Below are 12,504 nucleotides of genomic sequence, written 5' to 3'. Positions count from 1 at the left end.
TGGCTGGGCATGAGAAGCTGAAAAATCCTGGACTTTAGTCTAAACACTACTGAGCAACAACTGAAAACATCAGTGTTATCAACATTCTTCACATACTGAACTCAAAACACAGCACTGTACCAGCTACTAGGAAGACAGTTAACTCTATCCCAGCTGAAACCAGGACAGTGGGCAAGCTGATAGAGATGCTTTGAATGCCTGTGGGAGTTGTAGCCAATATTGGTGCTTTCCTTCACGCAGCTGACAAATTTCATGCAATGAACGGTGCACCATGGGTACAGAGCTAGGGCAGTGTTATTCCCAATATTTTCCTCCTGAGAATAGCAGCTGGCTTGTGCAGTGGTGATCTGTTCTACTCGGATTCCAGAGCAAATGGCTGGAAAGGAGTCTCTCCCTCTCTTAATGTCCCGGGCTGAGGCAAATGCTAGATCTGCTGTTTTCCAATGCGCAAATGAGTCAGTGCTCCAATGAGCATGTTACACCTATTTTTCCCTCATGAAGGAAAAAAAGAAGATCCTTGATTCTTTCTAGGTTGCTTTTCCTTTTTGGTTAAAATAAAATACAGCTGAAAGTCAAATTGCTGTCTATAAATGAACACATCCCGTATTTATGACTAAATCCTAGTATTTAGTGTGAAGTCCAAACTTAATTATTTTCCTTAAAGCCTTAATTGAACAAGATTTTCTGCTATCTCTAAGCATCATAAAAACACTACCATTGTGCATCATGAGTAGGGGTGAGAGGAGAGAAACATGTGAGGGAAGAAGGATGCCATTTGATCCTATTGAATCCTACCCGGTCACGAGACTGCCATTTCTATGTCCACCAAAGATGTCTCAACATTAGTCGATGTCTTTTTGTCCTGTTATGGTATAATTTCCACATACACTCAGGGACCTGTGTAAGTCCACTTGTTAAAAGTGAATAATTAATTGCTTACAAACACATTTGGGAAAGGTAATCAGGGGAGTTGGTGCCATGATATTTGAATCACAAAGCGAGCATATACTCTTCGATACTTCTATTTCCACATTATTGTTTATACTTGTAACTGTTTTATAGTTAAACTATAAGTATTGTGAATACCAGATGTTGTAAGAAATGCATTGTACACTTCTCCAGAATCCAGGTAAGTGATAGAGGTGAGAGATACCTCTGTTAAGAAACCAACACAACACAACACACCAAAACCCAGTCACATGAATGTGACTGCTGCTTCACAGTGGTATGGTCCTTGCCCTGTTTCTGACCTGTTTGTTTCTGATTGTTGAATAGGTGAAAGTTAGTTGTTTATCTTCTTCACACGGTCAACTTTTTTCTAGTAGATTATCCCAGCTCTTACTGAAGAGTAACTGGCTGTTGGGTGTATGTAAATACTACCAGTAAGATTGGTTCACTTCTGTCCCGATGTTTTGTATATTATACTGAAGTGCTTTGAGAGAACCTTTGGTGTGATACAGAAGCATTTGAAGTAGGGGATGATTTAAATAAACGTAGGTAGGAGAGAACTGTGGCCTCTACATTTCTAGAGATCAGTTTCCCTGGTTCTCTTTCAGTAAACCCGCAGTTCACCTGGTACAAGCGGGATGGATTTACATACCCAGTGATAACGAATGAAAGAATGAGTTGCATGTGACCTGTCTCATGCTAATGTTTGCCTTCTGGCTAATTTAAAGTCAAAAGAGGATATATAGATAACTTATCTCCAGTTTTCTTCTTTGAATGTTTGTTACACTTCTAACTTCATCCCAGTGCTAGGAATAGCAGTTACAAACTTAAGAAATAGCTGTCTTCAACTGGTACCAGTTTTGACTGAGACCAGTCAAAATGGGAGAAGGGGTTTTGATGTGTGTGTGCCTTCAAATTTATTTATTGCAAATTTATTTGCGTGCTTCCTCTCTTACTTCCTGATAGCACAGGAGCATTTGAAATTAAAGATAGGCCTGGGCTGCAGGACACAGGAAACTGAAAGAAATCGCATGTCTTGCCTTATGATACCTCAGTGCTTTGATTCTGTATTCTTTTTTTCCAGATATCTAAAAGCTATTTCCAGATGTATAAAAGCTATTTTGCCCAATCAGTTTTTAGTACAGAGGGAAAAAGTGCGTGGAGTTGTACGTGTGTGCATGTGTAGACACACATAATTTTTTAAAGTTCTAACTCCCTATGTTGGGTATTCTTTCGTTTATAAAAACTGTTGAGAAAAATCAAACTCCAAGCAAGTGCGGACATGGTAGTAGCTTATAAAATTTCACGCCAAGATTACGGCTGTGGCCACTGTTCCACAAAATACATTCTTGAGCTTTGTACCACGCTGCAAGGGTTACACGCACAAGGAAAGAAAAGGGAAAAGTGTTATTCACAGAAGCAAATGGAGCTGTTATGTATTAGAAGGAATTTCACTCATTTCATTTGCAAAAACAAATTGCTTCAGTATCAACAATCCCATCTTTCTTAGCTAGCGCCTTCTATTGTACAGGCATTGGGCTCTGCTAGTATTTTCAGTAAGGCCCTATTAATCCAGTTACATTATCCTTGATAACAGCTAAAGCCCTAATTATTTCTATGCAGGTGTTTCTTTTTTTGCTTTTGTTTTAAATGTAAAACAATATTTTAATGACTTTTTTAGGCTCTTACGTTCTCCCTGTGTACAGGATTGCTCACACGTAGTGACCTTTGGGAGCTATGTAGATAAAAACAAGTCACAAACATACTAGAGAGTCAAATAATATTGCAGTAAAACTGGAACAATATTGAAGGTGGTAATGCTTAAATGCTGAAAACAATATAGTGCTGGAATCCTGAGTGATGGAAGTTTAATGATTCAGGTGGGATCCCCAGGCTATTAAGTTACCCGTTGGGCTAAAGGACCGTTCTTTACAAGTGCACCAGCTGCATTAGGACTTCTGTTGACTCACCAACAATTAAAAATATTTGTTTTCATGTGTTTTTGTAGGTATTTGTAGTATCCTGGGGTAAATTTAATTTCTGTGTAAGTCTGGAGCCAGCTGGTCTGTACAGACTATGTCTATCATGTGGTTGTTGCCTCCTGCCATATGGTAGTGCTCATGTGAGGGCTGGAGTAGGCTTGCAGCTTGATTCATGTGTTAGTCCTGTGTGTTTTGCTTTATTATATGGTTCCTGATACAAAGCATTAAAGAAAGTGTATCATCTTCCTTAAACTTTGAGTGTAGCCTAAAAATCATACTGCTGTGGAGGAGAGAGGTAGGGAGCAGATGGGTATCGATGTTCTGCTCTGATTTGAAGTTGGGGCCTTTCACCTATGTGTCATGTCATCTCCCAATTTAAACTTGGATAGCTAATTCAGATTTGTTCCTTGCATGGAAGATATTGTTTGATATTTCTAGGAGGCGCACCTTTAAGGAGAACATTAGGAAAGCTTTGTTTAAAACATGTTGAGAGGTAGTAGCAGGCTGGTTATTTATAAAGGGAGTGTTTGTACCGGCCTACGCGTTACAGTTCTCTGTTGAATAAACATATATTAGCTTTTGGTATGTACATGTAATTATGATAATGGTAAAATTCACAAATAATTTCAAGTCCTAAATTTTGCCTCAAAGGCAATGAGAAATGTAAAAGGCACTGACTTGCTTTTTCATACATGCAGTCAATGAAAAAGTAGATCCACAGCTCCATCTACTGGAGTTCAAAACCACCAGTGAGATTTGCTCTTTATTGAATGCACTGCACTCAGGCACACTTCTGTAAGTAACTGCTCGGCAGAAGCTGAAATAAAAAATACTGGGTTTTATTTTTCAGCTGTTGGACTGGTGGAGTCGATTTCTCTGGAGACATTCGTGTAATATTTTGACACCTTTATCTGTTTTAACACTTGTGGTTTTTTCCGCCATTACACTCACTGTCTGAAAGTTGAGCAATTTGTTTCTTTTGACAAGATACAGTAATATATAAAATTCAGAGCTTGTTGTATAATTCTTAGCCTGTACATTTACATATTTTATACTCATACAACTGCTGTAGGCAAGATAAAGGCCTAATATGGTATGATTGGATGGTTCTTCCAATGATCTCCTGTGTGGAAAGAATAAGCCAGACCCAAGTATAAAAAACTTGGCCTCTTCTTTTTCTCTGGCAATTAAATACACAACTTTAAGATATTTTTGAGATTAATTTCCATTTTGCAACATCTTGGTGGAGACCAGTGTGAAAGGAAACTGTTTCCATTTGATTAACTTCTTAAATTGCTAATAAGAGGGAAAACGTTTTGTTCACACTGCCTGTTTCTCATTTGCACTGGTTTCAGCACAGGAGCTCAGAAACTGTGAGCTGTAGCCAAGCTCTTGAGGAAGAGCAGATCCTGAAATAATCCACCATTACTCTGGCTGCGGTTAATTATTTTCAAACATTTATTAGGTCCTAGATTGACTGTGTAGGATCAGAATTGTTGTCCAGTTTAAATTTGAGTTGTCTGGAATGGCATAATACCATTGCAAAGGTGTCTTTGCTGTTTTTTTTCCTCTGCTGCAACTTTTAAGAATGATGCCAGTAGGGATAAGGATGCTAGATACAGAAAATTAGTGGTTTTGTAGAGAATATATACCTGGAGTGAATTTCACTCTGTAAGGGTTACTGTTATAAAGTGGTAAGCATAAGTGATTGTTAAATGTGAAGACTGAAAGGAAACACTTATTTTGCTCATAATAGGACATATATGATAGTTTATAACTCCTCTGCAATAAGCAAAAAAATTAATGAAAGATTTTATTTCTTCAATTTCTGAGGGTATTAATATCTTGAAATACATATTATTTTTTCCTGTGTTGCAAGTAGAATTGTCACTTTAACTCAGTGCTAAACTTAAGCACTTTTACTCTGCAAAATGTGTGTGTATAGATATGTATCTATAAAATAAATGGTATATGCAAATAATATTCAAAATTCAATAAAATATTCACAATATTCAAACTGTATATGCATGTAAGCATTCATATATGCATATATACATGGATGTGTGTGTGTTAAGAAATGTCTTCTGATAGCTATTGTAGACCTAGAAAGAACAGTATATTGTAATTAGTTCGTATTTTATGGGTGAGGATTTCTGCTGTTTAGACAAGAAGAGAAACGTTCACAGTTTTTGTGCTCTTCCTTCAAGAGGCAAGGAAGGAAGAATGAATAAATGCCATTTTGTTATCTGCAGTTAGAGGCAATGTATTCTATTAAAAATTGTTACCACCTGGAAAGCTAAGGCTGTGTATGTTCATGGGTCAGTTATTAGGAATAATCTCCATTATTATTTAGATACAGCCTTTGTATTTCCAGCGAAAGTTACAATACCTGCTTTTTGCTCAGTTTTTTGCTTCCTTCTGCTCTCAACTCGGAGAATTTCGTAATTATAAACCAGGATAGTTTGTTCTCCAGTGAACTGACAGCTAAGGTGTGGGCAAGGGAGAGAATGATGGGAGCAAACGTTTTGTCTGAGCATAAGATGCCTATAGCAATTTAACATATTTTTAAAATATTTTCCTCATCTACTGCAGTTGTAAAATTGCATTCTAAAGTCTTTTTTTCAGCAGTTATGATGTCTCCTTAAAATACAAGGAAAAACTGTCACAATCGCTAAATAATCTTGTGTTTGTGTGTGTGTGTGCATATCCATACATAGCAGCATGCCTGCAAGTACATGTTCACAAAAACAAAAAACCCCAAACACAATAGGGCTGGAAATAGTTAAAGAACCAAGAGAGGTTTGTATGGGGAGGGTGGAGATGGTTGCATGTGGCTTTCCAAAGTCCATTTTCAGTAGGCTGAATTGTGGACAGACAAACAAGCTGGTATAACGTAAGCCCCTATGTGAGTTTGCAGGGCCTCAGCTTCAGTGTGTTGTTGCCTCTGCTTTTGCTCTTACAGCGGTGTGAATGCAAACTACCTTACGTGTCAGTGAAATGGAACAACTGGCTGTGCATCAGTTCATTTGGTAGTTGTAAAGTTATTCTGACAACCTATGTGTGTGCCTGTACTATCAGTTCTGTCCCAATCAGCCTGTATTCAAATTTGGGTTTCAATCGCAGGACCTGGGTATTGTCTAGGTCGAGTTTCAGCTTGTCATCAGAGATCACCGATGACTTCTAGGAATTCGTGATCATTCTCAAGCTGTTTCTCTCATCTTAAACTACAAAATTGCTTATTGATTCCTGGTGCTTGTGAATATTGTGGCTACTTGGCAGTGCATGTTCAGACTGGAGCTGTACTAGCTTTTTAAAAAAAAAAAGTTAAGAATGCAGAAAGTACAGTCCAATGTCCAGTCAGAAATAGTCTCTGAACTTACTCATTACCCTTTCTTTCACAGTAATATAACATATATGTAGTTTCGGTACTCCTTAAATATTCTGCTCCTATTTTTATTTTTATATATGTGTGTGTGTATATATATACTGTATAAATAGATATATTGTTCTTAGATAGTCATTGTAGCTGCATAATGCATATTAAATTGCTCTTAGATCAATGAATTTGTTTTTGCACTTGACATACAAACATTGTTTAGATAAATGACCTGATTTTTACTCCTGTGTGCTGAACACTTGCAGCTCATGAAGTTGCACTTGGGCATTATACCTACATCCTCTCTTGTTCTTGTGATTATATGTCACATGGTTTTTATTGCTCCCTCCGTGGTCCTGTCTCTCACAACGGTAGTTTATTATAACGTGAACAAAAAGGAGATAGAACTGGTACATATTTCATAAAGATTAATTTTCTTCTAGTACATCTGCTGTGCTGTTCAAAATAAGTTTTTATTGCTTAAACACTTATAAAAAATGCCAAGTGTCTGTATGAAACACTTTTCACTAATTTTAAAAAAGTGCAAAAATAGCTAATTATAAGCAAGTAGGCTACAAGAGGATTTCAGAGAAGTGTTCAAAGGAAACATTAAAGTTCAAATCTAGAAACATGATCCCATATTTTGACAGTAAATTCCTAGAATTTATAGCTCCTTAGGAAGAATTTTTGGTGGTGCATATTTTAGCTTGACTGCAATGCCAACATTTTCTCTGCTGTAAGGTGATACATCCAGCCTTTAGCAGGAGCACATAAAGGAATTAAAAATCCAACTGAAAGTTCAGTGAAGATTAGAAAATGTAAATCCTCTTCTTTCTTGCAAAAATCTGAGTATTTAGGAACACAAAATAATGTTTTGATCTACTCGGATCATGAAAAATCAAGTCTCTTTTAAGAGAGTTCACAGTTTATAAGACTTGTCCCAAGAACTTACAAAAACAAGGATGTTGTATTTTTATATCTTTTGGCATGTAGATTTTATACTGTTACCCAGTATGATCTGCATTGTATAATATATCATATATAATACTGTATCTCGCCTACAGAGTGTTTTGAGCCACATCTTTGCTCAGCTGCTGGGTTTTCAGTGCTGCCTATTGAAATCACTCTGAAATTCTAAAAATCTTCAGTAATGCACGTGCAAAAACTTGCAGCTGTACATAAAATTCATGTTGGCATCGCATGTATGTAGGCTGACTTAAAGCCTGTTCAAGTGGACTTTGAGGCTGAATCATTTATGGTTTTGGTGGTTTTTTTGTCTCTCTCTCATTCCAGATTAGTATATTGGTTGCGAAGAGCCACGGACACTTTGTGCCCTGATGGGGGACTCAGGATCCAGACGATCGACTCTAGTATCTCGGTTGCCAATATTCAGGAGAAGTATTAGCCGGAGACACGACTCCCTTCCTTCATCACCTTCTTCTGCTAATGCCATTGGTGTCCATACCTCCTCCCCGTCCAGCACTAACTCCAGCTCAGGGAGCACAGGCAAGCGCCGGAGTATTTTCCGCACTCCTTCCATTAGCTTCCATAACAAGAAAGGGAGTGAGCAGAAGCCTGACTCGGCTAGTCAAAATGTTAACATCTCAAATGGTGCCCAGTCGTGTCTCAGCACTTTTCAAAAACTGAGCTTAGAGGAACACATTAAAAGCAGAGGAAGGCATTCAGTTGGCTTTGGCAGCTCGCGTAGCAAGAAGATAACAAGGTCTTTGACAGACGATTTTGAAAAAGGAAAGGAGCCCTCAGCTAATAAGAATGTCTTTATAAATTGCATAAGCTCTGGGAAGAATGAGGGTGATGATTCAGGCTTTGCAGAGGAGCAGAGCCGATACTCTGTCAAACAGTCCACGCGAAAACTTCTCCCTAAATCTTTTTCATCGCACTACAAATTTTCCAAACCAGTTCCGGAGAGTCAGTCAGTTTCCTCTGTGCAGCAGTCCAGGTGCTTGCTGGAGGTTAAATCATATGTGGAAAGTGAACCTGTGATCGCCAAGTCCTCTCCTCCGTGTTCAGCCGAGACGACAGAGTGCATGGGAAGCTCCTTGCAGTCCCCGCTGCTCTCAGCTGACCTCACGGCTGCCCAGACCCCCTCTGACTTTGTCGCCCTGACAGAGGATTCTGTTTCGGAGGTTGATGCTCTGCCCAGCAGTGGGACTGGGGTGGTGCTTGCAGAGGATTTTGGCCACAATGTCTCTACCTCTCAGATCTTCTTTAATCCTGCTACTGCTCCTGCAGGGGGAACGTATATTGTGGAAAGTAATGGCCATTCTACTGGTGTATCTCCTGTGAGTCATGCAAGCTCGTGTAGTGTTGAATCTAATACCTTATTCAAAACCGCAGCTCCTAATCAAACAAAAGTATTGTTGCAAGCCAATGAACTACATGTTAACGATGCCAGGCACATAGGAGAAATTAACTCGGCAAATGCACATTTAGAAACCTTTGCGTTACAGCACAGAGAAGAACCAGTGATACTCTCTCCAAAGGCGCAGGGGTTGAGTGGGGACAGAGATGAAAGCACGCTGTGCAAGCACACAAGAGAGACAATTCCTGTAATGGAGTCTAAGATTGTTCCATGTTCTGAACCTCAGTCCTTTAAAACACAACAGGGTTATGAAACAAACCATTCTAAAGGTATGTCTCGTGGTCTTTTCATTGTTGGGTTTGGTCGGGTTTTTTTGGGCTCAGTTCTGTAAGAATTGTTTGGTCATAAAGTGTTTTTGTAGAGTTGCAAATGCTAGCTAGTAAGTTGTGAAATGTGTCCTCCTTCCAAAATTGTAGAAATTAAAAAGTCTGTGATTTTTTGAGTTTGCATTTAACAGTTTGCTAATGCCCATCAGTGCTGTTCACAGCTGTGCTTTCCTGTGGTAGAAAATGAATTAAGAGAGTATTGATTCTTGTCTCTTGTTGAAGGCTGAAGCTGGGATTTTTGAGGCATGCCTATTTTGGACTTGAGCCAGAGAGTTGCATTGTTTGAGATGGAAACATTGCCAGAGAAACAAACCTTCTTTTAGTCTGGTTATGAAAAATAACACAGTTTATCTTATATTGATCTGGGTTTTGCAATTTCCCGACTCTTGCTTGCTCTATTCAACTGATGTTATAGAGTAGCTTGGAGTGGATGTCTCTGTGGCAGAGTATGAGAGATCCTGTTTCTGCTCCCATCTGAAATAATATTGTGCAAGTTCTTATTATGTAATCTATGAAACAGAGTTAATTACCATCTAAATTTCACACTGGATCTTTAGCTTATGAAAAGGAATTTGGAAATATTAACAAGATTAAGTGGAAAGGCTGTGCCTAGAAATCGCAGTCTATAGAGATGCAGATGAATAAAGGCACCAGGCCCTTGAGTGAAGGACACCTGTCAGACGACATTTATCTCTGACAGTTTATTTTCTCAAACCAACCTAAAGACTGGTGCTTTCTTGCATAATCCTGAGGCTGTATCTCGTGGGCCAAAATTTGTGAGAGTTAACAAGACTGCATTTATAGTGTTTGTATTAGAAAATGAATGAGTGTAAACGCATATGAATTCATACCCATCTTTTTGCTTGGACATTTATCTAGGCATGTAGATTATAAGCAATCAAAAGCAATCTTGCTTTTTGAATTATTTCTCACTGCAAGGCTTGGTCGGATATCTTGTACATAAATGGCAATATAAAGTCAAATTAATCCACTAAATTGGCTTTCACCAGAATGGACCTCTTTCCCTCTGAACCTTAGTCAATTGGGAGAAAAAATATTTCCATTTTGGTCCTGAGCACTTGGTTGGTTTTCCTTGCAACATTGGCTCATCTGTGAAAGAGCTCATCCTTTTGAATCTGACTTACTAGAGTGTATTGCAGAACAGCAAGTGAGCAGCTTGCAGTGATGTTTAGAAATACACAGTGCATTTGAAACTCATGCATTGGCAGTTGTATATTTAATCTGTAATTCTGGAAGGCAGCTAACTGGAGTTGAAACTGTGATAGGGGGATTTTTGTAAATGGGATTCATGTTCACAGAAACACTAGAGCTAATACTGCACTATTTAAAAGTCGATGATTAATTGTTAGGGTTTTATACTGCTGCTCAAAATGCAGGTTTTTTTTACTTGTGTGGTGAAGAATGTATTTAAAATTAGAAACTGGCCAAGCCTACAAAGTTTGCTGAACAGCAGACTGGTGGCCCAGGTGATGCTTTTATCTAGGTAAGCAGGATCTGCTTTGTACAAAAGCCATTGAAAAAACATATAAAAATCCTGCTGTATGAAATGAAACAAATATAGAAAAAGCTTACGTGGCATTCAGTAAGATATGGTTATTAGTAGTTATATCTGTTACAGACTGACTGCTTTGAACATTTGGTTTTGCTAAAACAGTATTTAAAACTAGATGCAAATGCAAAATATTTCAGTGCATTTTCTTTGGCAATAGATATTTTCTCTTCTGTAGCTGGTCTCATAGCTGATATCATTATAGAGAGCATCGTGAACATGACATGAATGTATGAGCAGGTTTGATGTGCCATATATTTCTTAGTATACCTGTATATATTTTTATGTGATACGGATTTTTTGAAAAGCCTTAGAGAAAATGTCTGTTTTCTCACACAAGGCAAAAGATGGTAAGATTTTCTGTGTTACATTTATTATGCTATTATGCTATTCTCTTTCCCCATCTCTAAATTTGCCCTAACACCTCCAAATGTAATTTTTCTCCTCTTTTGTGATGTGTTATTGTTTAACTGGAGTTGGGGAGTGGGGTTCAGCCTGCTGGCTGTAGGCTGGGTTTGGAGGGTGTGGATGCAGAGCTGAGCTAGGAAGGCCAAACAGAAACCGAAAGCAATGTGCATCCCTGTCTTATGCAGTGATAACAAAGCTGTGACCTGGCCCTACGAAACCTGGACTTGCCTCAGGACGCAGGGTAAGACAGGTTGTGTTTTGGCACCAGTGGACCAGTGATAGTTTCTCTGGTGGATTTTACTGGACAGTGGTTTGGAAGTGTCCTAGAACAAGGGAAGAAAGGAAAGGATGAAGCAAAGGTCCTTCTGGATCCTGTTAGGAGCTGTGGACTGAGCTGTAGTGTGCAGAGTGTGCTAGTCATTGGAGGCTGAACAGCAAACTGGTGGCCCAGGTGACGCTTTTATCTAGGTAAGCAGGATCTGCTTTGTACGAAACATCTCTTATGCGATTGCCTTTCAATGTAAGCATTTCAAGCAAAGTGGTGTTCTCATTAAGAAAATATTTGTAGAGAGTAATTCTCTTTAATGATTGCTGATTGCTTCTCTATTTGTAGTTGATCTTGCCAATAGCTTCAGTCCATACCGAGAAGGCAGATTTGTTGAGAAACGACTGAGATCCTCTTCAGAAGGTACTGCTGGAGGCAGTCGGCTGATCATAAAACCAAAGGATGGAAATACAGAAGAGCTTAACAGCCTACGGAAGCAGAGAGCAAGCTCATCCTCTTCAAAAATGAACAGCATGGTTAGTTTTATTCCCATATGCGTAAGTTTTTGGTTTTTAGTGGTTGATGTAACTATAATGAAAAGCAGCAACTTTACAAGTAATGGATGGTAATAAAAGGGGCGGGGGGGGCGGGGGTGGGGGGGGAGGGTGCAGGAAGCTGTCTCAGGCTTCCAAAATGTGATCCAGGCTCAGCTACAGACATTAAAAGTATTTTTTTCAGGGTGTGACATTGCGAAAAGGTTTGCATACTTTCTGTGAAGAGATTCTTGTTGTCATGCTTTGCTGATTTGCCTGGGAGAAAAATAGTGGGAGAGGGAGCTGCAGCAAAATTCTATATGACTATTTCTGAGGTTAAATACAGTGGGCTATTCTGTGGCAACATTTTATTGTTACTGTGTTAGTTATTTTATGGACTCATGTCTGGTACGAGTGAGATGAGACTCAGATCAGAAGCTGGATAGAGAGGAAGTTGTCTGTAAGGAGGCTCATTTGAAAGGTCTGAGCAGTCCCTTTTGAAACTGGTGACAAGTTTGAATGCTTTCACTCTGAGCACAAGGTAGGGAGGAGAGGAAGGGATCTCTTCTGAGAACCCTTGAGGGTCCCGAGGACTGGAAAAACTAAGACAGATCAGATAACTGCAGGAGAGTACTTTCGAAACCTCTTCAAGTGAAACAATAGTAGAAGGAACTGAATGACTGACAAGTTTGTGCTTTCCTATAGCCAGTGAG

The 12,504-nt window shown here is 39.0% G+C and overlaps 1 protein-coding gene across 5 annotated transcripts in view; it reads left to right on the top strand.

Annotated features, from left to right (window-relative positions):
* CCSER1 (coiled-coil serine rich protein 1) overlaps positions 1–12,504 on the top strand; it is a 742,538-nt gene that overhangs the window by 68,653 nt on the left and 661,381 nt on the right. For 4 of the 5 annotated variants that reach the window (XM_052776386.1, XM_052776395.1, XM_052776416.1 and 1 more), the window contains exons 2-3: positions 7,600–8,958; positions 11,607–11,794. In XM_052776386.1, coding sequence (XP_052632346.1) covers positions 7,644–8,958; positions 11,607–11,794 — 1,503 coding nt within the window. In that variant the 5' untranslated portion in view covers positions 7,600–7,643. Of the gene's footprint in view, positions 1–7,599; positions 8,959–11,606; positions 11,795–12,504 lie in introns of those variants that run through there. The other variant, XM_052776417.1, reaches the window with a different exon arrangement.

Source organism: Harpia harpyja, chromosome 2 (genome assembly GCF_026419915.1).
Source record: "Harpia harpyja isolate bHarHar1 chromosome 2, bHarHar1 primary haplotype, whole genome shotgun sequence".
In the NCBI taxonomy this organism is placed as follows: domain Eukaryota; kingdom Metazoa; phylum Chordata; class Aves; order Accipitriformes; family Accipitridae; genus Harpia; species Harpia harpyja.
Note: the sequence above shows the minus strand (reverse complement) of the source record. Positions and strands in the feature narration are given on the sequence as shown.